Source organism: Epinephelus fuscoguttatus, linkage group LG18 (assembly GCF_011397635.1).
Source record: "Epinephelus fuscoguttatus linkage group LG18, E.fuscoguttatus.final_Chr_v1".
NCBI lineage: Eukaryota > Metazoa > Chordata > Actinopteri > Perciformes > Serranidae > Epinephelus > Epinephelus fuscoguttatus.
Window position 1 is genome coordinate 12,551,427 of NC_064769.1, and position 24,564 is coordinate 12,575,990.

At 41.1% G+C, this 24,564-nt stretch overlaps 1 protein-coding gene across 1 annotated transcript; it reads left to right on the plus strand.

Annotated features, from left to right (window-relative positions):
- The first annotated feature begins 1,460 nt into the window (after positions 1-1,460).
- Positions 1,461-22,403, plus strand: lrrc8aa (leucine rich repeat containing 8 VRAC subunit Aa). Its single transcript, XM_049604960.1, is given in 4 exon segments — positions 1,461-1,631; positions 11,915-12,424; positions 12,426-14,037; positions 17,745-22,403. Coding segments are annotated over 3 exon segments (2,388 nt in total). The 5' UTR covers positions 1,461-1,631; positions 11,915-11,924; the 3' UTR covers positions 18,021-22,403.
- Positions 22,404-24,564: the final 2,161 nt, after the last annotated feature.

The window sequence follows — 24,564 nt, forward strand, 5'->3', positions numbered from 1 at the left end:
ATTTCTAGGTAGGCATTTGCACATCATTTCCAGTTATTGGGCCAAGTTTCAAGCTTGTAACTCATATCAGCTCAGGTCAATTTAAGCCACGGCGTGAGACAATAAATAATAATGCTGCAAAAACTCAACATGGTTCTGCCTCTTCCGGGTTTGAGCCAGTGGCGTAAGGTAGTTACGACAGGCCCCTGTGCATGCTATCCTGCATATATCGTCTCGTCAAATGATTAAATAGACCCTTGACACTGGGCAACATCACTATAGGTACATATCACCAGCAATCATCATCGCATATCTGTATATGACAAAAAATACTAAAATAAAATTATATTATTCTAACAATTGGGATCCTTAATTTGTAGTTTATTCAGGACAAGCACATAATTTTGTTAGAGATGCCATTTACTACTCGACAAAAAACATGACAGAGATGGGTTCGTCTATTTCAGGACAAATACAGCAAATGGCACTGTTTTTAATTTAATGTGAGTTCTTTGAATACAGGCATATTTGTGAGGTGGCAATCACCCATAAGGGGCCCACTCTCCATCCAACACATTAGGAGCTTCTCAAAGTTTAGGAAGGATCCTTTAACGACTGAATTTCAATGAGGCTATGTCACTGAATCCCGCTGATATAGTCCTCCAATGTCAAGGATCCTTGGAATTCTAATTTTGTGTCATGTGTGTATTCTTGGCAGGCATGAGGTACCCACAATTCTTTCATTTAATTTGATATATTTTATTAATCCCCAAGGGGAAATTCAGTTTTTTTTCACTCTGTTGATGTATAGGCCCGAAGTGCACAGATGGACAAACAGGACTTACATGAGATGTCAGAGTGAGGGGACTGTGCATGGACAGGCCCTGAGTGGCTGGGGAGCTTGGTATGTTCCTCAAGGGCACTTCGGCTGTGCCCAAGAGGTGAATTGGCACCTCTCCAGCTACCAGGACATGCTCCATATTCGGTCCAGATGGGGACTTGAACGGGCAACCTTCTAGCTACCAACCCAAGTCCTCATGGATTGAGCTACTGCTACTGGGCATGATTTGCCAGAACTGATCAGTTCTGCCTTCGAAGGCTGCTTTAATGACACACACCGAGGTACTGGCTAGCCTGGTCCAATGTGAGTTCACGGAATGCTAGGAAGGAGTCTTGCCTAGCCTCTGTAGGACCTCACTAGGAAGGACCCTTCCCACCAAGGAGGCATCCTTGACTTTGAGAAGCACCAATTGTTTGGAAGACCCACGCTCTCTATGCCCCACTGCCTGCACTCCAAATAGAATAAAGACTCATGTTAAAGACAAGGTATTTAAATTTGTATGGTACTTGAAGAAATGTACAAAGTAGGTGAACGAGGGTAGAGGGTGTTTTTGTCACTTTATCACCTTGCTGCCGTGCTTTTATTTTGACAGCGGCTCTGTTATGTACTTCCGCCAGTTTCGTGCAGCAGCGGTGTTCTTCGTGAGAGCGGCCGAACCCCCTCGGCTCGTACCTCCGTGTGGTTTTCTCCACCGTCACTGTCGTACGGGGCCCCGGCCCGGTGTCAGACCAGACACAGCTGCTGAGAAACGTTTGAGAAATGTGTCACACGTGTGCGGCGGAGGCGAGAGACACCATCTTAAATAAAACAGGTGGGTCTTTTCCTAATTTTCTCATGTATTTACCTAGCTAGTGTAGCTGTGTGGTCCTCACTGATTTCACTGCCGCAGCGTGCTAACTGGACATCGGTGTGAGACATCGTTTCCCGTCCACTCGGCTCACTGTTGTTGTGGACAAGAGCCACCTAATGAAAAGTCGCTGTGTGGGCTAGACATGTTAATAAATTATACTACATTACAGTCACAGTCTTAATCCCACATGAATAGCTATTGAAATATTTTCTGTCATATCAACATTTAGTCCACTGTTGAGGGCCAGCAAGGTAACGCTGCACGGGTAGGTGTTACATGACACAAACAATGCTGCCCATTAAACACAGGGACAGTAAACAATTAATTACAATTAAAATGTTTGATATAAATTGTGAACTGTCTCTCAATAAAACACATTGATTTTAACTGTAATATTACAGCGTTTATGAGATAGCCTATATTGTTAAGTTCATAGTGAATTAATCCAGCCTCATTATGACACGACTATTGCAGTGATACTACAGGATGTAGTGCCTCTGTGTGTTATGTGGTGTAACATCCTTAGAGCATAAGTATAGTCCTTTCTGGTATGGGGCAAATCAGTATTGGCGAAATAACTAGTCACATTAGTTAAAATATATATATTCAACATATGCTTTTATGCTGTCACAAAGTGGTTTTGAATGGCCCATGTTTTAGATATGTTTTGTGTGTGTGTGTGTGTGTGTGTGTGTGTGTGTGTGTGTGTGTGTTTGTGTGTGAGTATGACAACATCAGTGCTGTCATGAAAAGGAAAGTGGCTTTTTGTGAGTTAGAACCAGTTAGACCTGGTCAAGGCTGACAACAGTGCCCTGTGTGCTGCAGCTCTTGATGTCGCACTCGCTTGTACATCACTTCCAGGGTTGGGCAGATGGGTTGAGATCAGAAGCTGTGATAACTCTGTTTTCACAGCTTCTCTTGTTTTTGGAGGAACAAGAAGTATATCATGTTTTGGGAGGATATGTGGACACATAATGGCCAAGAATGTGATCTTGAATTTGTTTTGTGGTTACACCTACAGCTCAATCAGGAGAGACAGGAGAATGACGTAAAGATAATATTTAATATGAAATATGAGTGTACACATTAGGGATGCACCGATCCACATTTTTTAACTTCCGATCCGATCCCGATACCTGAATTTGGATATCTGCCGATACCGATACTATTCCGATACCAGAGCTCTGTTTGCTTTAATAATATTATTATCATTGTTGATTTTATATGAGGCTGTAATAAACTCCTCTCTACAGGCAAGTATGATATGTACGTATATATGCACGTATGTCCCAAAAGGCAACTTGAGGTAAGTATAAGGTCAGAAAAGCAGGAAATCCTGCTCACAGGAAAAATCCCATCCTGAAAACAGCCTATGCAACTGTAAGGGTTTCAAATTGATTGTCAACATTTATTAAATTCCAAGACAGTGTTAAACTACTAGTGCAATATACACTATCAAAAAAACAAAAAGCACCTGTCATATTAATCTGAACAGCTCAGATACAAATCAAGTAGACACTACTATGTAGTAGTTTTGTCATGGTACCAAAATTGGGACCCACGGTACGATACCAGTGAAAGTATCATGGTTCTGAGTAGTATCATGACAGCGAAAATGAGGCAGATGTGCCTTTTGTCATTTATAAAAAGATAAATCACTTTTCTATAACACATCAATGATATTTCAATGGAATTACAGCAATGGAAAACAGCATCAATAAGTGATTAATATGGGGGGGGGGGGGTCAAAATAAAATAAATAAATAAAATAAAAATCAACCAGCCATCCTCCTCCCCTGACAGTCCCTTCATAAGTAACAAACAGTCCCTAAAGTGCGGTGAGGTTTGTGAACCGTTACCTGCCACTGAGAGCGAAATGTGAATGGCTCGTTTCTCCTCTGACACGTCACATACCTGTGTGCCGCCACGGCTTGGTTATTCTGGTACTTTTGGGCAGTCATGACGCCAAGAAGAGGACATTATTAGACCTGGAGTCGCTGTCGCCGGTAAGCCGTTCTTGCGCCGCGCAGCACTATGAGCCTCCGCCGTATTTGACAGGAATACATTCCCGTCTGTGTCTGTGACCCCCGTTCAACCCACAACCGGCAGGATTTGCCTTTAGTTTCTGCTGCTGGTTGAAATCTGTACTCACACAGCTTGCTGAATGATTTATTTTGCACACACAAAACTATTTTTAGTCGCAAATGGCAGTAAAATGCTCGCACCATAGAGCTCTGTAGTGGAAAACAAATCACTGTAGCATAATCGAACCTACAAGTAAAAATAAATTAATAACTTTCACAGCTTAAAGATACTCAATAGCTCAGTTTATACCTGAAATGTCACTGGATACAACCACTGCAGCGGCATATTGAGTGCCAGGTGGACAGCACGCGCCGTTACTGGACGCCGCATGGACACTCACGCTCTTGCGATTGGACTTTGATCTTATCCCACAGTAGTGGTACCTGAGGTACCGTAGTACTACAGTACTCTAACATTATGGTATCATATGTACCATCGTGTTTTAGTACCGCGGTCAGTGCAACACTACTATGTAGTAATCATCATATCATTGCAGCAGACAACGTGAAAGCACAGACGCGGCTCATGAATCAGAAATTTCCGATCCATGAATTACGTTGGTATCGGAACCCGATACCGATACTGGATCGGATCGGCCCCATCCCTAGTACAGATAGACAGATTATTTGTGCTCATTAAGATTTAGCAGAAATCTTTGGCGCTTGGACACCAGAGGGCGATATCTTTTGATTGAGAGACATCTGAGCAGCAGCAAGATTCAATTTCAGTTCATTTCAATTTTATTTATAATGGCCAATATCACAAATCACAATTTGCCTCACAGGGCTTTACAGCATCCAGCATCCCTCTGTCCTTGGACCCTCACAGTGGATAATGAAAAACTCCCCCAAAAAACAGGGGAGAAATGGTAGAAATCCCTCCACTGAGTCCAGACACCAGTGGTGGTGGTGGCTGCTGACGCTGAGGCTGCTGACTGCTGAGGCGGATGAGGCAGATGAATCTGTAAAGACTAGATGGTGATGGGGAGGTGGAGGGCGCACACCACTGCAGCAAAGGCAGAGAAAGAACCATATTAAAAATGAGGAGCAGTACGATGATAGGCTGACAGAGAGGGTGTGTCGCTGTGCTGTTGGTTAATTGTGAGTCAGCCGAAAAACAGCTGATGACTCAACTGACAGACCCAGACGATGACACCTAGAGATGGTGAGTGAGCATGCGTACAAGGAGTAAATGGCAGAGTGAGAAAGAAACTCACAGCCTGGGCATGAAAAGTATTGTCTTCCTGACTGAACTTTTGCAAGGGCTTTGTAATGCATTTAACATTCGCACCTCAATAAAGACACCCAATTTAGAATAAGCTGTAGCTAAACTGAGCCAACAGGCCAATGAATAAAAATCAGAAACCTCTCAAATAGAGGTAAAGGTTATTTATGCAAGATACCAAAATCTTATTGTCAGGAATTTTTTGTTCATGTAAAATATTCAAAATCTTACGATACTGTCTTATTAGGAATGCTCAGATTTTATTCACTGAACCAGTATTGAAAATGACTTTTTATCAACATAAATTAGATCAACAATAAATATAGTTTTATTTGTCAGTGTCATTATGAAATTAAATTCAAAGGGTTAAGCAGTTTTTAGGGCCACAACAATTCCTGGCCTCATGTTACCCTGCATAAAAAAAAAAATTTTAAAAAATACTTGAATTGTTGAGTTTTACTTAGCATGGTGTCCTAATAGGCTCATTCGAGATTAACCAGGCCTGCACATATCAATCACAATGCGTGCCGGTTAGTTTTGTGTGCAATTTCATCTGCATCATTCACTGATTGTGACGTTTAGTATTCAGAGACCAAATACATTCATCAGAAGCTATATGTAGTCTACTGTGTATTAACATTGGATTTTAATTATTTAAGTATCAGCCATCACAGAGACTTGTGGTCAGTGGGATGTGAGGATTCTTAAAATAACATCTGTACAGATGTGAAGCCTTGATTATATCCGACTGATCTTTAATTTATTTTATTTAACCTTTATTTTAACAGGGTAGGTCCATTGATGACAGCTGTTCTCTTGGTTTTTCTTTTTCCTCTGAAAATATGAACCTACTAAATAGTCAGACACAATTTATTTAGCCCCTGTAATTGAGGGGACAGGTCTGCTCTGCAGCAGCAAACTGACATGATGCTGATGTACATAAGAATTCATGTCAAATGGAGGTTGAACCATGAACAGAAATTACAGATTGCTGCTAAATCTTTTTCATGTACATATGTCATAATTAAAACAATTGTAGACTAAGAACAAACTGATATATGAGTCTGAACACATTTAAAAAAACAACATCATATCTGACAGGATGTTAATGTTCTAGTGACATCCTGTACAGACTGAAGGCTGCTGGAAACTGTCGGGAAACTGTCCGACTTCACTGCAGCCTTTTGTCATCACTTCCTGCTGCAGCCGCCTGCTCTTGTCCTCTTTCCAGGGGAGGCGCATTTCATTTCAAACGGGCCTAATCATAATTTGTCCTGATGTGGGAAAAAGTTCTGCTCTTGGTCAGTCTTCATTTTTATGAACATAGACGGAATAGCAGTGTTTGTGTATAACATCTTTGGGGTAGAAAACCCCCATGTCACGTACATTAAATAAATGGCACTAAGCAAATGCTGTCTCAGTTGTTTAGTTCCATACTTAAAAAAGACCCACTTAAAAACGTCAATATCACTTTGACTGCACACTATATTTAGAATATTTTCACAGCTTTCTAAGCCTCATTTATGCAGTCATATGCTCAGTACTTCCTAAAACCTTACTATTAAAACCTGAACTTAAAGTAAAACTTATGTACAATCTCTTCAAAGCCAGACTCCAGTACTAAGGTGTTTTTTATAAATAGATGTTTTGATATAGTTCTGCTGTTGTTAATGTGGTCTCAAATCAATTAATTAATCAGTGTGTTTTTGATTTTTGTGGAGGCATGCGAGATAAACAAGGTTAGCATAACAAATTTAAGGTAACACAGCATAACTAATTGATTTACAAATGGTCATTTGTGGGTGAAGTATTACTTCAAGCAGCTACTTTGGACTGCATGCTGTGGACACATCACTGGGATTTGGACATAATGTTTTCAACAGCTAAGAACTGGTGAAATAATCTCCAAATGTGCCGTCTCACATGGTGGAGTCAGTGAGCTATCCAGCCACTACATGAGTAAAATTTAACAGATTCATGCTTCAGTGCTTCATCGACACACTCTTGTCCCAGGTGAGGAAAGCACATTGCTATCATCAGATGAGTGACAGCTTTGTTCAGCTCATTTCCTGGAACCACTTTATCATTAGCATAAAAGCATTGTGAAATTAGCAAGTTAGTTAGGTAACTAGCTAGTCACAAAGGTAGGTAGGTAGGTAGGTAGGTACTTTATTAATCCCCTTGAGGAGAAATTTCTGCGCCACAGCAGCCAATAGAAACAATACAAAACAATAGACAATAAAAACACAGGTCATATTATAAAAATACTAATAAAAACACAGTGACACAAGGTACAAGCAGTAAAAACCAAAGTGTAGACTGTCCATAGGAAATAGAAAGGGGGCGGGGGGGTCAGCACATGGATGAGTTGTACAGTCTTAAGGCAGTGGGCAAAAAGGAGCGTCTATGTCTCTCTGTAGAACACCAAGGCAGGATAAACCGGTTGGTCAAAGAGCTTCTTTGCCTGGTCAGTGTGTCATGTAGTGGGTGGGAGGGGTTGTCCATGATGGTCAAAAGCATCTGTAACATCCTCCTTTCAATCACCACACTCATTGGATCTAATCTGGTCCCAAGGACAGACCTGGCCTTCTTCAGCAGCTTATTGATCTTGTTTTCCTCTGTAGTCTTCATGCCACTGCCCCAGCATGATAGTGCAAATAACAGTGCGCTCCTCACCACTGAATGGTGGAAGGCATTCAGCATTGGAGCAGAAACAACAACAAGGTGTCCACAACCTGTACAAGATGATGAAAAAGGGCGAGCTGAAAATGCCCGCCATTAACGTCAACGTCAAGGAAGTGGCAGTTTTGAACAGAGGATAGAGAGGGTCACCTCATCAGTTTGTTTTGGGAACACCCGTGCCTTTATGGCACTAGCCTTAAATGTATTTAAATGTTATTGACTATTACCTGTTAAAATGTCAGAACAGGTGCCGCCACTGACACTGATTAAACTTAAAGTGAACATTATGTGTTATGTGTTGCCACAATGACAAAATTCTCCTTTCAGTAATTGGCGCCAATAGGATGTTTTACAGACTATCTTTATTGGTGCAGCTTGGCTCGGATAATGGCCGATGGCTTCTCAGCCTTCACCAGTCGTGGGGAAGTATATCACTGACTGGAGCTGAAGAGACAAGAGTTGTATTAAATGTTACCATCTCTCTTAACAAACTAAGACTCTACTTGAGACTGAAACATGAAATAAAATAGAATAAAATAAAATAAGTTTTATTTTTAAGGAAAAACAGAATGATATTCACAACTTAAAGAAGGAAACAAAAAGGGTGAGAGATCCGAACTGAAAGGAGCCAAAGATGGGGAAGTCTCTGGTTGCCCAGTGGGCTGTCGTACCCAGCTCATCTCATAAGTGTACTGTTTTTCATTTTCACATGCATTTACATGAATTTTTGGACTTGAGTACAACAACAGGGCCATCGCTGTAAGCAAAAGTCAAGGTGAACAAAAGTCTGTGACTAGGTATATGCCGTACCATACCATTGGCACAATATGTAATGCGTTATCTTTTGTTATAGTAGATCTTTGGTATTACGTTTACCATGCTCACCATCTTAGTTGATGGTGTTAGCATGCTAACATGCTAATTAGCACTAAACACAAAGTTCAACAGAGGTTGATGGGAGTGTCATGAGATGTGCCAGTATTTGGTCATAAACCAAAGTATTGGACAAATTAAAATTCTGACCTAATGATGATAAAGCTACACTGTTACATTTTTAAATTCAGGTGTACTTTATTTTCTTTCTAAAGGTAGATCCAGTATAAACTGCGAATATACAGTACAGTCAGGATTTTCTCTCTCCGTTGTTCTGTTTGACTGTAGCTTGAGTTGAGAGATGCTTGTCCTTGAGGAAGCTTATATTTGGCTCTGTAATATATTGCCTCTCACAGCAGCCAGGTTTGCCTGCACCTCTATCAGCCCATGTGTCAGGGCCTCATCTACAATGACTGCCTACACAAAAGCAGCTTTGTTCAGGGAACAAACTCTGGAGAAATGTACCAGGGTAGGGCTACAAGCAGGATGCCAAGAGCAGAGTATCTTTATAATCCAGCCTTGACCTTTTTCTTTTTTTAATCCAGTTTGCATTTTAGTACTAGTTTACTGAATTCCTCTGGAGGTGGTGAGAGTGATCAGATAGCTATAGTCAGTAGGTGATTTGCTAATTTTTAACAGAGGTGACGAATCCCAGTCTAATGAATAACTTGTGTTATGGTTCAGTAATTCACTGCCATATTGTTTTCTGTGCACTCACTTAGGAGGCCAGTCGAAGCGAGTATGTTTGCAAGGGGGAATGGCGTGTCCCTCCTCCCCCATCAAATCGCCTACTGGCTTTAGTTCCACAAAGGAGAAGTCTTTGGTAGAAAGTCTGGAGGAGTGGTTTGGAAAGACATGCAGTGTGATGCACAGGCAAGATAAGCTGCCTTCACATTGATGTTTATTGTCCTGTGCCAGGATATTGTGAAACTAATCTTGGATGTCCTAATGATGTCAGTGACTGCATGTTTGCTGTAACTTGATGCTGCTGATGAGTCTTCAAAAACTTCTATTTTAAGACATGGTACATGAATCTTTGTTGTTACAGTTTACTTGACCTTATCAGTGCCCTCATGTGAAGGGCCATTATCTATACAGTTTGACTTTGGGAACACGCCTACTGGTTTAAGTTTGTCTGCTATTTGCTTGGCACAGGAAATAGAGATAGTAAGCAGCCAAACACATTTATTGTGCTGTTCTAGTTTTAGATGTGTGTCTAATCTGTGGCCATAGTGTAATAGAAATTGCATTGGTGTCAGAGATTTCTGTCCCTAAAACCATGTGAATGCTCACAGAGGTGTTTTGGCAGCTTTGTGTGCTGTGATTTCTCAGTTGAAGTAAAGCAGCAACCTCACAGAGGAGGCCCACAGTGACTGTACTGCCATTCTGGTTTGAACTGGATAAAACAAGGCTTTTTTTGTGACCACTTGACCAGCTATTCTATTTCATCCTTTTCCTGTAAGTAAGGGGTGAGTGGAGCGGGCAGGGTGATACATTTTCAGAACAGCAAAGCAGAAGTCATCAGAATGTGATATTTGGATGTTCTCAAAGATAACAGTTTAATCTGGGGTTAACATTAAGCATTGACACAACTTGATGAAAAAAAATTGGTGAGATTGCTAATTTTCTTGTATTATTTACACATATAGCGTGTGAGGAAGTAGCCTAGTTGTGGTTTGACAATACTCAAGTATAAATGGACGCCTGGGAGAGTCTTGGTTTTGGGGTTTCTTTGTTAAGTTGTCAGCAATCAAATCTCGCTTGGTATCACTAACATTTTCCTGAGAGCCTTCAGTCAAAGTTTAAGTTGTTGTTCAGTATCGTCACTGATTCAGATAATTTAATCTCAGCTTGAAGGAGTGAAAATGGAAGAATTGAAATAGTCACACGTTTATATTTTTTGATATGTTAAAATATGATTTGAATGAAGTATTAGCCTGAAAGAAGAGGCTTTTACCACTTCGTCATGCTGTGAAAATGTTTGTGCAGAGAAATCACTGCACATCAGGTGATAGATGAAGAAACAGTGACTTGTGTGTGAACATGCATACTGTGTCAGGATCTGTGGCCCTTTTACTTCCAGCTAACTCTGCAGTCTCTGAACCGCAGCGTGCTGTCGGCGCATGCAGGATGCCGAGGATATGGCTGATGCTCCGTAGACTTTACAGCTAATACAATGACTCCCAGTCTTTGTGTGCTACTTGACCTTAAACATGCTGACTGGACTGTGTGTATGATGATGAGTTCAGTACCAAATTGCATATCTGTGTGATTATGTACAGTATATTAGCATTGAGCTAGCAGAAGGGGGAATGTCCTTCTACATGTATTAATATGATATCCATTTGAAGCTATTCATAGTTGTAGAGGTAGATGCTTTGCACTACGTACATTTGAATTTGTTTAGAAGCCTTAGCAAACGTAGACTTGCATTGTTGCTCCAAACATAAAGAAGCTAGTGATACATAAGGGTGTAGGGTGCAAATTAATTCATCATCAAAAAAGTATTTATATATAATATATATATAATATTTTGAGTAGCCATTCATAGTTTGGGTTATCTTTCAAGCAAAAACTTTACATAACTGAAAATTAAATGTATTCAGGTGCTTGAGTGTTGTTTGGAAAAATGTGTATATATTTGAAGATGTCACCGTAGGCTCTGAGAAATTCTGATGGGCATTTTTCACTAGATTCTTCATTTTTTTTTTAGACAGACCAATTCATCGATTGATTTAGAAAATAATCAGAACAACAGGGAATGAAAATAATCATTAGTTGAAGTGTGTGTTGAAAATACACACATAAATCTTAAAATTTCTCATTTTGTGTGATCATACCGTAACCATATGCTTAGAAATTACTCAAATATTACGTCAAAATTTTATTAATACATATCCTGTCAATCAACTGATGGACTGATTGACCAATTACCCTCCCAAATATCAACGGGTTCTTGGTGGAGAGGGTGGACAGATTCCAGTACCTTGGTGTCCACATCACAGGGGGCCTTACCTGGCTGTTAACACCAGGCAATGCATTAATAAGGCCAGGAGAATCATTAAAGATCCCAACCACCCAGATAACAGCCTTTCTCCTTGCTGAGGTTGGGAAGATAGTACTGGATACACCAGGCCAGCACTGAGAGGCTCAGGAATAGGCTCTACTTTCAGGCCACAAGGATCCTAAATAATGACACTGCCTAAGACTGCCCAATCTAATATTGACTATTACAGCCTTTTTAATGCACAAATTGAAGGAACCGATGGGATTACATTTCATTAGAATAGAGGCCCACTGGAGTTTTAAAGAGTTGAGTTTATGGAGTTTTAAACTTGATAGATCACCCACTAATTTCTCATTTTTTTCTGTCATTTTAGATAAACCATCATGATTCCCATCACAGAGCTCCGGTACTTTGCTGACACCCAGCCGGCGTACCGTATCCTGAAGCCATGGTGGGACGTTTTCACCGACTACATCTCAATCGTCATGCTGATGATTGCGGTGTTTGGTGGTACGCTGCAGGTCACGCAGGACAAGATGATCTGCCTGCCTTGCAAGTGGGTGGTCAACAAGTCCTGCGAGACCATGCCCGCCCCAAATGTAAGCAGCGCCTATGCACTTGAACCCAAAGGCATTCAGTATGACCTTGACCGTCATCAGTATAACTACGTCGATGCTGTCTGCTACGAGAACAAACTACATTGGTTTGCCAAATATTTCCCCTATCTGGTGCTACTCCACACCCTTATCTTCCTGGCCTGCAGCAACTTCTGGTTCAAGTTCCCCCGCACAAGCTCTAAACTGGAGCACTTTGTCTCCATCCTCCTCAAGTGCTTTGACTCCCCGTGGACAACAAGGGCTTTGTCTGAGACCGTGGTGGAGGAGCGACCCCAAGCCTCTGGGGAAGATGAACGGTTCGATGGATAAGAAGGCCTCATGTGTGAGCGAGGATGTTGAGGCTAGCGTACCCATGCTGCAACGAACAAAGTCCAGAATTGAACAAGGAATTGTAGATCGCTCTGAAACTGGGGTTTTGGATAAAAAGGAAGGGGAGCAGGCCAAAGCTCTTTTTGAGAAGGTGAAGAAGTTCAGGATCCACGTAGAGGAGGGTGACATAGTATACCGTCTTTATATACGTCAGACCATCATCAAAGTAATCAAGTTTGTACTGATAATTAGCTACACAGCCTACTATGTGCGCTACATCAGGTTCAGTGTAGTGTGCACAGTGAACATACAGAAATTAACAGGGTACAGCACGTTCTATTGTGCTCACCCGTTAGCCACTCTTTTCAAGATTTTGGCCTGTTTCTACATCAGCTTGGTGGTGGTTTATGGTCTTATCTGCATGTACACTCTTTGTTGGATGCTCAGCCGCTCCCTCAAACGATACTCCTTTGAATCAATCCGCGAGGAAAGCAGCTATAGCGACATCCCTGACTTGAAGAACGATTTTGCCTTCATGCTGCACATGATAGATCAGTATGATCCTCTCTATTCCAAACGCTTTGCTGTGTTTCTGTCAGAGGTGAGCGAGAACAAGCTGAGGCAGCTGAACCTGAACAATGAGTGGACGATGGAGAAGCTGAAGCAGCGCATCACCAAGACCTCCCAGGATAAGCAGGAGCTGCATCTGTTTATGCTCAGTGGAATCCCAGACACAGTATTTGATCTAGTTGAGCTGGAAGTGCTCAAGCTGGAGCTCATCCCGGACGTAACTATCCCACCAATCATCGCCCAGCTCTCCAACATGAGAGAGATGTGGCTCTATCATACACCAGCTAAAATTGAGGCACCAGCTCTTGCTTTCCTGAGAGAGAACCTGAAGTCTCTTCACATCAAGTTCACAGACATCAAGGAGATCCCACTGTGGATCTACAGCCTGAAGAACCTCAGTGAGCTTCACTTAACCGGGAACCTGAGTGCTGAGAACAATCGTTACATCGTCATTGATGGGCTTCGGGAGCTCAAAAGGCTCAAAGTGCTTCGTCTGAAAAGCAACCTGACCAAGCTGCCGCAGGTCGTGACGGATGTGGGCGTGCACCTCCAGAAGCTCTCCATCAACAACGAGGGCACCAAACTGATGGTGCTCAACAGCCTGAAGAAAATGGTCAACCTGACGGAGCTTGAGCTTGTTCGCTGCGACCTTGAACGCATTCCACACTCCATTTTTAGTTTGCACAACCTGCAGGAGATTGACCTGAAGGACAACAACCTGAAGACCATAGAGGAGATCATCAGCTTCCAGCACCTGCACCGGCTGGTGTGCCTGAAGCTATGGTACAACCAGATCGCCTACATCCCCATTCAGATCGGAACACTTACCAACTTGGAGAGGCTGTATCTGAACAGAAACAAGATAGAGAAGATCCCCAGCCAGCTCTTCTTCTGTCGCAAGCTGCGTTTCTTAGACCTGAGTCACAACAATCTGACCAACATCCATGCTGATGTAGGCTTCCTCCAGAACCTGCAGTACTTCGCTGTGACAGCAAACAGGGTGAGAGGCAAAAATTCCTTTAAATTTCCCATCCATGGTTTAACTTAAGTAAAAGCTTATTCATAATTCCTGTGTTTTTGGAGAGATAATTCCCTCTATCTTTGTATCATGTGTGAATAAGATTAGCTCAAAGGCCAGATAAGGTGTTTATGAAGGTCAACGCTTATAACTGTTGCTATCTCAGGAGAAAGGTTGGGCATTATGGCTTTAAAGATAACCACATGACTGAGGCTTTGGCAGTTTTGCAGTTGTGAATTATCAACATATACGATGCTTTATATTTCTGAGTTTTAAATTGTCCTTAGAAGTTTAGATTTGAAATCAGACAGAAGTCAAATTGAAAACATTGATATAATTTTGGTCTGTTTTATGCCTGGTTCACACGACACAACATTTCTGTCTGTTCCAACAGTCACTATGTCGCAATAGCCGATTGTGGAGTCATAAAATCGTGCCATGACTTGGCCGACAGACATGACACACTATATGACGGTACACACCAATTATCCACGGTTGTCTTTCACAATGTGTGATGTCATCAGGTTATTCTTGTCCGTTTTTTATTATTGTTGCTATTATTTCAGTCACTGTGTCTGTTCACGTGCCAGCCGAAATGTTGTTGTAGTAAGGTAAAAAGCTCCACTAGATGGCAGGAGCTACATTTGAAGTACAACATGTAAACATGCAAGTCACTGAATCCTCCACACTAAGTTCCTGCAAGTGTTTCACAATAAAAGCCTGTTTAGAAAATGAAGGGATTCTTTTAACAGATGTTATAAATGGGCTTTTAATTTGAAACAGATACAGGAAGTGTTGAGTTTGAAATGACGTTGCAATGCATTAACTTAATCAAGGCAATCAGGAACAGATAAAAAGTAAAAATAGAAGAATAAAAAAAAAAAAAATAGAATCAGGCTGGTATCATGTAGTGTGAACCTGGCATTAGGGATGCATGATATATATGGGCCGGTAAATTATCAGCAGGTAATGGGAAATTAATATTACGTATTATTCCAATAATGAAATCATGGTTGATAAATAGACTTTAATGCAAAACCAAATTACTTTCATTGAGTTAAAAGGGGAAGTTTCTACATAGTTGATACAGTAGGTGGTGGAACACCTTTAAAGTTAGAGTTTGAGCTGCCAATAAATTCAGAGAAGAAGAACAAGCGCAGCCCGCTGACTACAGAGCCAAACAACGGCTGGTGTGGACGTCTACCAGCAGGTGCATTCCAAGTCTCTTATTTGAATCATTCTTGTGCTCCATCTTGAAGACTGTCCCAAAGCTCTTATTTCTGCTCTGAGGAGCAAAAAGGGATCTCTGAGGAGCATGAGCGAAGACATACAAGAGCAGCCTTCCTGGAAGTGAGTTAAGCTGAAAGCCATGACAGGCCTATTTAACTCTGCCCCTACATCTGGCTCATTGGAACGGAATGGTGAAGAAACATTACAAACGTAAGTGCTCCTTATGTTAATTTATTTTATGTTTTGATATGTAATGTAATGTTAATGCTGCACGTGTTTACGCATATTTTATTCACAACTCGTTTAGTTATGTCATATCAGCACTCTCCTATCGTCTGTGTTGTACAGCATCTGTTATTTATCGGACCTTGGTTAGAAAATGTGTTACTTTCATGGGTTGGGTACTTTCACATGAGAAAGTGCTGGGTTTTATAAAGCATGGTATCAAATGTTGCCTTATAACCTCCAAGGTCCGATAAAAAGCAGATGCTGTAGGTATATACACGTTAGAAGGATATCATGTTAGGACAGTAAGAAAATTACTTGCATTCATGTGGCTGACACTTTTTTAGAGCCCATCATCAATTGTTAAGCATGTTATTTGACTGAAACAATGTGTGTCATGGCCTGTAGGGTGCCGTCATATTCTAGTGGTTTCAGTGTGTCTACATCTCACTAATAAATCCCATGTTTGATATCTTCCAGGAGCTCTAAAAATCCACTGATAAGAGCAGGGACAGACAATGGGAGGACACAACAGCCGTGGTTTTCTGTCATGCACAAGGCCAATGGGGACTCGTGTGTATTGGGAAACCATGAGCCTGTGGCCTCCAGTGGTCATGGCTCATCACCTCCTGGAGCTGGAGCCGCTACTTGTGGTCGGGAATGTGAGGAAGTGGATCCTACATGGCCTGGCACAAATAGCGGTGCCACCACAAAGGCATGATGTGGGAGCATTGTTAGTGTTCCTAAAGGAGGAGGCTAAGAAGGAGGACCAGCAACTCCAGGCGATGCAAGCCAACACTAAAAGATTTTTGGACCTTTTGGAAAAATTTGTTAAAAAAAACAAAAAGTTTATCATTTTGTATTTATTTATTTATTGTTATGTTGTTATGTCTGACAGGAGGAACATTCTGTTGTGTAAAACATGTAATTTGTTATATTTATGTGACAGTGTATATTAAAATGCTGAGCAAACAAGTCTTCAGTCTGTGTTATTCAAATCCTTGGTCTAAACTAGTTTAGCCACACAGTTAACAAATGTCTCACAACTTTCTTTTCCAGGGTAATGTTCTAAGGACAGGAGTGTGGCACAACTCAGCTTCTTGTCTCATGAATAGCTTTTATTAATAGTATTTCAAAAATCGTTGCATTTTAACAGGTAAGGAGGTGAAGGGAACAAACTGGAATAATGACAACTTGTCTCCAGCACAGAAAACATCATATGTACTAAGGCATATGTTAGTATAATGAAAAGGACTCCTAGTTACTTCCTGTTTCAGTGATTTGTGTATAACCTGTTGACATGTCTGGTTTGACAGATTCTGTTGAAGCATTTAGTGCCAATTCTTAGGCAAAATGCGCTTTAAAACCGAAGTATGTTTGGGAAGTTTTTTGATGTACTTTACTAGAAAAAACAAAGGACATTTCAAGTGTCAAAACTGACACAAACCTACAAACAACTAAGCTTGGCTTTGGCTGAAGTGGATCATTTCATTCTTAATAAAATGCTGTTAATTTGCTTCACAATGCAGGAATTTCATTCTGTTCACTGTGAAAAGTTCTCCTGAAAACACTGCTTTCCACTCAGGATCATGTGTTTTCAATAAAGGCTACTATTACTGCTGTTTTATTGCGTTTACTTGTGTGGTTGCGCTCTGAAAATAGGTTCCAGCAGGTTTGTGTGCAGCCAAAAATAGTTCCATTAAACAGGACCCCTCTGGTGTCTCTTGTGTTTTTAAGGCCTCTCTTATCTAACTCCTCTTCACACTGTTCGCACATTATCAATTCAAATTAGTTGCATAATTATGAATATTGTGACCATGTAGGTGTTTAAAGAGGATGTGATTTCTTTAGACAATCAATGAATACAGATTGAAATTTATTTTTAGATAAACAAAAATTACATATAGTTTTGCTGAATGTTGGTTTTAACTTATTCATTGACATCTTTGAAGCCATTTTTCCCCATTATCCTAAATTTGTTAATGAGACTTTTTAACCTTAAATCTAACAACAAAGCCCGATTGCCCTCTGATCTTATTTTGACTAGAACTGAACCTTTTCTAGTCACTACAGTGGAAACAGCTGCCTCATTTTCTTAACGCCCTTTGCTCACATTGCAGATTGTGGCTTCACCTGCCAATGCATATTGATTGAAAAATTTGACAACTCAGGCTTTCTGTTCACTGTTTAACTTACACCCCTTATTATTCTTTTCCTTATCCTCTCCACTTCAGATTGAGACTTTGCCCCCAGAACTGTTCAAGTGCAAGAAGCTGCGTACTCTGAATCTGGGAAACAACTGCCTGCAGACGCTGCCATCACGCTTCGGGGAACTCACCGGATTGACCCAGCTGGAGCTGAGAGGGAACCGTCTCGAGTGTCTCCCGGTGGAGCTCGGTGAGTGTCGGCTGTTGAAGAGGAGTAGTCTGGTAGTGGAGGAGGACCTGTTCAACACGCTGCCGCCAGAAGTCAAAGAGCAGCTCTGGAGGGCCGATAAGGAGCAAGCTTGAACTAAACCCCAGTAGAAAGCTGCAGAGGAGAGAAGTTTGATTTAAGAAATAATAGAGTGGTGATATTGTTTGTATATGCAAACTAGAAGTTTGCAGCAGTGTCGGCCATGCAGGCTCCGAAAAATGGCTTATTGTTTGATTGGTGCTCGGGGCCCTCCTGGCAGAACCTGTACAAGCAAGGCATTTCAAGACCTCCAAGGATGTTGATGGGAATCACAAGTTATATGGTCGGCAAGGAATAATCTCGGTGATGACTGTTGGTTCAGTAACGTGGCTTTTCTGTAATATCATCCCGAATATAAAGCTGCAAGAATGGAAGCAGGCAATGTTGAATATGCATGCCACAGTAGGACCTTGCTAAAGCAAACCTGTTTATAAGAGAGAACTGAAAAAAACTGCATGATTCAGCCTTGCCAGTGAGCTAGATGTGCTCACTATCATTTCTTTGCGGATCATGGGACACATGCGCCAAATGAACGTGCTCAAAGCAGTGTTTGCCTGAACTTCCCCTGGCCTTGAGACTCAAAATTTTTTGTTTGAAATTTATACAGTTACATTTGCAGTTGCGGCGCCCCGTGTGGCTCAGAATACTGGCAGATGTTCGTAAATAAATTTAAGTGCAACTGACAGCCAATTTGTTGAGGCATGAACGTTTGGTCCTGTTGTTTTCTTCAGGCTCTCTGCACCCCCAACATGCTCAGAGGCATCTTTTTATGTGAACAAAATAACTCTGACGATCAACAGTCAACAGATCGTTCCACAACTGATCTCACAGCTTAGGCCTTAACTCAGAGGACTGATGAAAGAACATCAGAGAAAACAATAGGTGACAAACTCTGCAGTGCAAGTCTAAATACCCTGCAGCTGTTAATTTGTAACGTTAGTCAGAGTGGCAGGTGATTTCTAAACTGTGTGGGAGCTGTGGTGTGGAACTCTTGCTTTTCTAAACAACATGTCTTCAGTAGGCATGGTGGCACACACTTTATTTTATATGACTTAACATCACACACATTACGGGTGTGTCTTATCAAAGTTTGTGAGATTGATTGTGATTGGACAAGAAACAAGGTCAAGAAGTTATTTTGGCTTTGAGCTATATAATGAGGTACTTTTAAATGCTACCACACATTGGTATCATGTTTGGGCCTGGGACACAGGCTGTGTTGAGATTGGTTCAACATTAAAATTAGACATGATCAATATCCAGTGAGGGACTGAATGCCACACATTCTACACAGCCATTGATTCGCTGTTTTTGTGTATGACTTTATTTTAAGTTGCTTATGGAACATATACTTGTTGTCAAAGATCTTAAGTGGCCTTTGTTTAGATGAAGGCTGATGTACGTGTTGCTTACCTGACTAGATAGTAATAACACAAGGTGTCCCCCGCCTGACAGGAAGTACAGGGGAACGCACTCAATTAGAAAACTCCGTCACAGTCGATTTCTTTGTCTTCGTTAAATTAAAACTTACGCAAACTTGCACAGTGCTAATCATACATCCAGAATATGTCGATAAAAAACAAGAATCACAGTACTTTTAAGAGACTTAAGATGATTATTACCTCCAAGAGGATGAACTCCTGCAGATGTGAGACAGGAGAGTCTTAACTAGCTGCAAGGTACTGCCAGTCCCTAAAAGAAAAAGTGTTGTTTTTGGTGACTCAAGTGCCCAGCTGTTTGTATGTTAGCCCCTCTATTTATCATGCTCAGTTTACATCAGGGTAAACTGGACATTTTTCTGCGCTTTGTTTATCCACTGAAGAGCAAACTGAGGACAAACAGGAAATTATAGTGAAGGAAACTGGTTCTGACTGATCCTACCCGAGGGAAAACATTTATTCCAGAGTATGCAGACTATGTGATTTCCACATTCATGGTCCAAATTAGTGCAACATGCTTTGTCTGCTTGAAACACTTTTCTTGTTAAGACCTTGGATTTAATAGCATCATTTGGAGTAACCCTGCTATGTTTACTCCAGCCAGGCATCTTGTTGCTAATATGGCCTTATCCTTCACAAGCCACATGCCCTGTTAATGATCACAAACATCATGTTCATGACTTGTTTTGTGTGTGTTCTAAAATGTATAGCTGAGATGTTTTATATCAGTCATATATTATGTGGTCTTATTGTTACCAGCTGTTTTGCTTTGAATTTAACTTATTTTTTTAAAGAGGTTTAAGGGAAGTTTTACTGTAAAAATATAATCGCACCTTTGTTCACAGTGAATTTTGTTCCATTGAGTCCCTGGCTAAATCCAAATGCCCTTCTCGGGGTCATAGGTAATTTGCTCCACTTCTGAAAGAAGAGCCTCAGTCTTGACTGTGTTGACTAGCAGCCAGCTTTGAGTTGTAAGCAAAGGTCACAGGCTAAGTAAAAAAAAGGAACAGATGACATCAGTGAAACTCAGCAATTTAAAGGAAATCTCAGCTTTTCCAGTATGTATGAACTTGTTTGACATGTTTTTAAGTGGCATTTCTGCTCTTGATGAATTATTGTGGTGCCAAGAAAGAGACAAAACATGTTTTTCGGTACACTTTACAGGTAGTGACCTGTTGTTGCCAAATAATGAGTGCAAATAATGACATTTAGGTACTAGCACATGCACTATATACACATTATAAAAATAGAAATAATCTATTGCAGTAGGTGGTTACAGATATAGGGACAAGTTGTGGGAAGACTGGTCATTCCAAACTAAGAGATAGTGACATGGCCCATTGTGGTGGTGCAGTGCAGTTGTCACTGCTGCTGACACTAAAAATCTCCTTCCTGCAGTGCACCGCAGAGTGTCAAATTAGGATGTTGAAACAATGCCTGTCAGTTGTATCAAATGTCTTTTGGCCTTAACGTGGTGGTCATCAGAGATTGAGTAGTAACAGCTAAATATTCTTTTTATGACCCTGAATTGATCCTTGGTACAGCGGTTTTAGTGTATTTAACTCTTGAAGCTTGAGAGTGCCATAGAAATCTTTCTCAGGGCATCACTGGGATGCTAGTCACATCTTGGATTTGCTAAAATTGCTTGATATATATCCGTCCATTCGCCATTTCAGCTTTGTCATATTCAATCTGTGTCAGCATTGTGACACATCTGTAGTCAGCCAAATTTTCTGAGTCACATTTTCCTACTAACGTTTGGATTTATATTGACAAATGCCCTTTTTCCCCTGACCTCCAGAGCTGTGACTGCAGCCATACAGTCCTCAACAGTCACTTCCCTCTGAGTCACAAGATGAGCACATTAAAACCCGTAGCCAGACTCCCTTTCCTGCTTGTCAGCATCACTGAATCGGGTGACGGGTCTTAGCTGAGGTTAGTCAGCTGTTTGCAGAGAACCAAAAGAAGAAGTTTTAGTCAAAATATCCCTTGGTTACTTGAAAACTCTTACGCAGGCACTTTAATTAGTGTCATGTCAGAGGTGGCCCGTTCTCATGTAAACACTTAAAAAAAAAAAAAAATCAATTAGCTCTTTTTTTTTTTAAATTGTGTGCTAAAATGTGCCCAAAGTTTTGTTTTGATCTTTTGTGTTGCCTCTCCTGAATTTCTTCAAAGTACGAAATGCTCTGTATTTATGTTATGATGCCTTAAATAGTGTAGTTTGTGTGAAACAGCGTGATTTATCAGTTAATTCTGACAGGATTAACTCATTTGGATCAAGAGGGGGTTTTCCAGCAGACAGTGACATGCTGATTTCTGTGGACACAGCTCACTTCCCAAAAAAGGACAGGATTTCACAACTCAACAGAAGCAAGTCATGACAATCTAACATACTGTAAATGGAGATGATCTCTCCCTCCAGTGTGGTGCCCACACACTGTTAATATCTGTAATATTTCTGAAGTGTGTACATTTTTGGATGGTTGTAACCATTTCACTTGAACTCAGAAATCGCATTATTCAAAAAAACTGCCATGATTGCATTGACATCTAATCGCTACCTGTGTATAAAACCTTTTTTTGAATACATGATTGTATTTACTATGTACGATTTATTCATCTCTGTATTCTGAAGCCTGTAGATCAGGGATATGAAAACAGTTCCTTTTATTCGGGGTTCACATCTATTTCATCTTGCAGCATGAGTTTGCAGATGCTGAACTTGTGTGCATTATAGCCATACTGAAAGCCACACCACTTAACCCCCAGCAGCAATCACTGTTGAGCATTAACTTTAAGCTGGATTGGACAGACTTGTTTTAGTCAGCACCGTCTGTATCACGTGACAAGGCCTTTATTATCTAATTGTTGCCAAGTGGACTGAACACTGGCTTTTTAAGCAGGATGTCTGTAACAATGGACAACTGAACTGTATTTCCTAATGTTCAGACCCTACATTTTGTACCATTCTGACACATGATAATGAAATAAACACTTAACACCAAATCCTGTTGCAAAGAGTGATTGATTCCTCATCTGGCGCATGGTTCTTCTTTCAGGGGAAAGTCCTAAACACTGTTGAACTTGTTGCTGAGAAACCGATTTAAACACATGAAACAGGCTTATAGACCTTTTTCCTCTGCTGACATTTTGAAATGTTTTAGCTAGCAGGGACAGCATAGGTGTAATACTCCCTGTGTCATAGATATCTGTGAAATGGCTGTCAGACTGTAAGTGGTAGTGCATCATGGTCAGATAGTTATAGAGTCACAATGACCATTTTTACCATGGCAACTTTACTGACATTGTTATGTTTTTAAGCCTATCCAGGTATCCAAAATGACATGGCCCAACATCGGCCCAAACAGTAAGATGCGGGAGTAAGACCTGAGTCGGGCTGCATCCAGTTGCCCAACTCGGCTGAGACCAGGTTTCATATGAGAAGAGGGAAAGATCGCTAGCTGCTAGGCTAATTTATACAATGTAAAATGCCATAGGCTTGTGCTAATAACATTAGCATTTTGTATTTGTTTGGAAAACATGTTTAGTATGACAGTTGTTTTGTCGGTGAATCTTTTGAGTTGTAATGGAGCCAAATTGTGTGCAGTTACCTTTGTTAAATGTTGCTGTTGTCCCTGGTTTCATGAGAAGAGGGAAAGATCGCCGGCCACTAGGCTAATCTATACAATATAAAATGCCATAGGTTTGTGCTAATAAGGTTAGCATGTTATATTTGTTTGGAAAACGTGTATAGCATCCTGGAAGAAAAAGTCAGACCCATCTGGTTGCCCGACTCAGCTGACACCCGGGATAAGTGACACTCTGGAACTAGGCCAAATTAACCGGCTTGATTCTGGTTGCCAACACTGGCATCACTGGGCTGTTATCAAATTGATCAAGCTCAGCATTGACAAAACTCAGCAGGCTGGAGGAAGTAAGTTGGGCCACATCCGTCTGGTTGCCTGACTCGGCTGACATTCAGGGTAAATGACAGAATGCTCCAAAATCTGGCCAAGTAAACGGACCTGATTCTGGCTGCCAACACTGGCGTCACTAGGCTGTTATCAAAAATGACCTAGCTCAGCACTGGCCCAAACTTGGCAGGCTGGAAGAAGTAAGTTGGGCCACGTCTGGTTGCCTGACTCTACTGGGACTTTGGCTAAATGACACCTCAAAATCAGGCGAAATACACTTGTCAGATTCTGGCTGCCAACATTGACATCATTGGGCTGTTTTCAAAATGACCTAGCTCAGCACTGGCCCAAACTTGGCAGGCTGGAAGAAGTAAGTTGGGCCACGTCTGGTTGCCTGACTCTACTGGGACTTTGGCTAAATGACACCTCAAAATCAGGCGAAATACACTTGTCAGATTCTGGCTGCCAACATTGACATCATTGGGCTGTTTTCAAAATGACCTAGCTCAGCATTGGCCCAAACTCGGCAACCTGGAAGAGGTAATTTGGGCCACATCCGGTTGCCCGACTCAGCTGAGACTTGGGATGAATGACACTGTGGCTGCCAACACTGGCATCACTGGGCCATCATCAAAAATGACCTAGCTCAGCATTGGCCCAGACTAAGCATACTAGAAGAAATAAGTCAGGCCCATCCAGTTGCCTAACTCGGTTGACACTCAGGATGAATGACACCCCAAAATCAGGCAAAATAAACTGGCCAGAATCCAGCTGCCAACACTGCCATCACTGGGCTGCAGTTTTGCCACCAAAATGCCAAAACTGGCCCAAGCATGTCCCAGTCATATGGTTTGTCAACTCAGTTTATTACCATTGAATGCCAGTTCAATTCATTTTAAAATAAACAAATCAAATAAACAAATATGGCTATGAAATATATCCTGAAATAAATAATTGAGGCAATAAAGCCAGCAGATGTTCATAAATTCTTCACACTACAAGTGTAAAAGGTATAAGTACTCCTGATGATATTTCATATTCTGTTGGGTATTTTAATCTACAGCAATGCATAACATTTGATAAAATCTTTTGTTTTGTTTATAAGATATTAGTGTAGACATTAACAAAAGCTGCCAAATAGATAAAGTGGTGCGGGATATATGGTATAAAATAGAAGTAAAGAGTAAGTGCCTCAAATCTGTACTTACAGTACAGGCCAAAAGTTTGGACACACCTTCTCATTCAAT